Here is a 3,814-nt window from a genome sequence, read left to right on the forward strand (position 1 = left end):
GGGTCTCTGTGGGTGTGTGGGGGGCTCTGTGTGGGTGTGTGGGGAGGCTCTGTGTGGGGGGGCTCTGTGTGGGTGTGTGGGGGGGCTCTGTGTGGGTGTGTGGGGGGGCTCGGTGTGGGTGGCTCTGTGTGGGTGTGTGTGGCTCTGTGGGTGTGGCTCTCTGTGGGTGTGACTCTCTGTGGGTGTGTGTGGGTGGCATTTGCGAGAGATTAAGCTATTGGAATTGTAAATGACAATGCCATTTATTTATGTTTTCAAAACCAACACATAAATAAAAATGTTGTCATTTACAATGCCAATAGCTCTAACTTTTGCAAAGGCGAAACCGTTGCATTGTAAATGCTTGTTTAAATATCTGTTTGGTGCCAGTGCATATGACTTTAATTTCTGCCTTTGGGATTCTATGTTACAAGTCCATAGGTTGCATGTATCCTTTGTGAGCTTAATAAAATGTTGAAAATTCTATAAATCCTCACTCCTACATCCAAGTTCTCTCAGGCTACAATTCTACACTCTGCTCTGTATGAAAAACAGCTCAACATTTTCAAAATTCTGCAACTCTGCATTGATTTGGCTTGTAAATTATATTTTGGGAAATTTTTATTAAGTATTTTATTTTAATACTATAGGTGATTGAAATTACTGACGAAGAAAGGAAGATTTAGCACCAGGCAACTGAAGTCAGTGCCATAAGAAGGATTATTTTGAAAAACTGAAGGACATCCAGCATTCTACATTTAAACCATTTCCAAAATCTAGGTGTGGCGAGGAAGTGGGAGCCGAGGATAGTACTATACTGTAAGTGAAGTCTCTAATTTAGCATTTCATTAACCCAGAGCAAAGCCAAATCTGTGCACAGAATAACCTTCATCTAAAACATCATGTAATTCCAGAGAGGAAGCACACACTGCAAAAAAGAAAGTTATAACAAAAGGTTTCTTCTGCAGACCATCAAAGAAAAGACGCTGAGAGAAGACTCCGAAGCTGACACGTTAACAACCAAAAGATTGGAAAATTACTTTTGTTCAACAACCGTTTTTAACCAGTTACACAAGTTTGAGACTATCTGACTCTGGGTAGAAAACCACGACCCACTCTGCTCACTCTTGTGAAAACCTTAAAAATTCACCACTTTATTGTGTTCATAACCATCTCAGATTGTTTATTTTTTATTGTGTACTGTTCTGTATTTCTATGTAAATCGCCTCAACAGTATCTGCTGTGAATGAGTGATATGTAAAACTGTTAAATATAAAAATGGATTAAAGGAGCACAGTTGCGCTATAGATAATGTAAATAAATCCTCGTCTTCAGAACTACAACCCTTAACCTTACACCAAACATAGAAAGGGTAAAAGGAACTGATGTTCTGAGACTCGTGATCCACAATCGTACTGTGCACGTTCTAACGCCCTCAGTTACTGTCATTACGTCAGTGCAAAAAGGTACTTATCAGTTTAATTAATAAATATCAGACTAACACCTTATCACTGCATTGCTAAGAACCTATACAAATAGATTTGAGAAAATCTTCAGTCACAAAATAAGTTGCTGCCGGATAGGCTATAACCTAAAGACTATTATCTGCTAGAAATATTTTGACAGGTGTTACAGGGCTGCTTTCAGACATATTTTTCTCAATTGAAGTGTTAAGAAAATTACACACAATTTCTTTTAGAGATAAATGCTGAACATTATCTAAACAAGCCCAACTCTAAAATCGGGTTCACTCTTACTGTGGCATATAAGCAAAAGAAAACTAAACGTAGAGATATTAACTCTAGGAATACACCTTATAAAAATACGGACTGTGAGAACAAATTCAGTGTTCAAAACCGCCTCAATCAAGGCAAAATAACCTAAGTTGGGGAAAAAAGTTACATGTGCCAAAAAAGATACAGCCATAAATCTTATCTCACAGAATTTGACACAATGCACACTGGGGCAAACCACTCTCAGTGCAAAGTATGCCAAAAAAGTTTCAGGCATAAATCTTCTCTCACTGTGCATATGAGAATCCACACTGGGGAAAAACCTTATCAGTGCTCTGAATGCCAGAAAAGGTTTAGTATCAAAGCGAGTCTATATCGACATGCATTAACCCACTCTGTGGAAAAACCTTACCAGTGCGCTGAATGCCCAAAAAGTTTCAGCCGTAAATCTTATCTCACTGAGCATTTGAGAATCCACACTGGGGAAAAACCTTATCAGTGCTCTGAATGCCAGAAAAGGTTTAGTATCAAAGCGAGTCTATATCGACATGCATTAACCCACTCTGTGGAAAAACCTTACCAGTGCGCTGAATGCCCAAAAAGTTTCAGCCGTAAATCTTATCTCACTGAGCATTTGAGAATCCACACTGGGGAAAAACCTTATCAGTGCTCTGAATGCCAGAAAAGGTTTAGTATCAAAGCGAGTCTATATCGACATGCATTAACCCACTCTGTGGAAAAACCTTATCAGTGCGCTGAATGCCAGAAATGGTTCAGTGACAAAAGAGCACTTACTATACATACAAGGACCCACACTGGGGAAAAACCTTACCAGTGCTCTGAATGCCAGAAATGTTTCAGTTACCAAAGTATTCTCACTTGGCATAGAAGAACCCACACTGGGGAAAAATCTTTTCAGTGCTCTGAATGCCAGAAATGTTTTATTGACAAAAGCAGTCTCGCTTGGCATATAAGAACACACACTGGGTATAAACCTTTTCAGTGCTCTGAATGCCAGAAATGTTTCAGTATAAAAAGCAGTCTCACTCAGCATATAAGAACACACACTGGGTATAAACCTTTTCAGTGCTCTGAATGCCAGAAATGTTTCAGTGTAAAAAGCAGTCTCACTAAGCATATAAGAATCCACACTGGGGAAAAGCCTTATCAGTGCTCTGAATGCCAGATATGTTTCATTCAAAAAAGCAGTCTCACTCAGCATATAAGAACCCACACTGGGGAAAAACCTTATCAGTGCTCTGAATGCCACAGATGTTTCAGTGAAAAAATCAGTCTCACTCAGCATATAAGAACCCACACTGGGGAAAAGCCTTATCAATGCTCTGAATGCCACAGATGTTTCAGTGAAAAATTCAGTCTCACTCAGCATATAAGAACCCACACTGGGGAAAAGCCTTATCAGTGCTCTGAATGCCACAGATGTTTCAGTGAAAAAAGCAGTCTCACTTACCATATAAGAATCCACACTGGGGAAAAGCCTTATCAGTGCTCTGAATGCCAAAAATGTTTCAGCCAAAAATCTCAACTCAGTAAACATGTGAGAATCCACACTGGTGAATAAAATTATCAGTGCTCTTAATGTCAGAAAAGATTCAGAGGTAGAGATGGTTTCAAGCACCATAAGAAAACACACCATTAAAATAATTCAGTGCTCCGAATGCCAGAAAAGCATTAATTTTAAACGCAATCTCCCTCTACATGAGCAGACGCACACAGGGAAAAAACATTACCAATACTGTGAATGCCAGAAATTCCTATTTGATAGGCACAGCCTCACTAACCATAAGCGACTCCATACTGACGAAAAACCTTATGAGTGCTTTCAGTGGCGTCACTAGGGGGGTGCGGGGGTGCGGACCGCACCGGGTGTTACCCCATCATGGGGTGACACCAATCTGGTTAGTTAGCCTCAGCCTCGCCCTCACTGTACCTCTCTGCTGCGGCTGCCTGCCAGTGCTTCACTGCTTTTTATTTATAGTGCATCAGCATCTGTGCAAGCCTTGATTGAAGCCGCCGCCCACCGCAACTTTGTCTTAGCGCACCGAGTTTCGCACCTGCTTACAAAATAAAAATATTATACT

At 40.4% G+C, this 3,814-nt stretch overlaps 1 protein-coding gene across 2 annotated transcripts; it reads left to right on the forward strand.

The window, feature by feature from the left end:
- Positions 1 to 1,881: 1,881 nt before the first annotated feature.
- On the forward strand, positions 1,882 to 3,514 carry LOC147668955 (uncharacterized). 2 transcript variants are annotated; one of them, XM_086948323.1, is made up of 2 exons: positions 1,882 to 2,063; positions 2,232 to 3,514. In XM_086948323.1, exons 1-2 carry the CDS (start codon positions 1,882 to 1,884, stop codon positions 3,292 to 3,294), a joined length of 1,245 nt encoding a protein of 414 aa, XP_086804449.1. In that variant the 3' UTR covers positions 3,295 to 3,514. The 2 variants fall into 2 exon arrangements, with proteins under 2 accessions (XP_086804449.1, XP_086804448.1); XM_086948322.1 differs by having other exon boundaries at positions 1,882 to 3,514.
- The last annotated feature ends 300 nt before the right edge of the window (positions 3,515 to 3,814 follow it).

Source organism: Lissotriton vulgaris, unplaced genomic scaffold (assembly GCF_964263255.1).
Source record: "Lissotriton vulgaris unplaced genomic scaffold, aLisVul1.2 SCAFFOLD_1296, whole genome shotgun sequence".
In the NCBI taxonomy this organism is placed as follows: Eukaryota; Metazoa; Chordata; class Amphibia; order Caudata; family Salamandridae; genus Lissotriton; species Lissotriton vulgaris.

What these genes read in the sequence shown, in the direction of transcription:
- LOC147668955 (XM_086948322.1), top strand. Translation starts at nt 1,882, where the DNA reads ATGTGCCAAAAAAGATACAGCCATAAATCTTATCTCACAGAATTTGAC.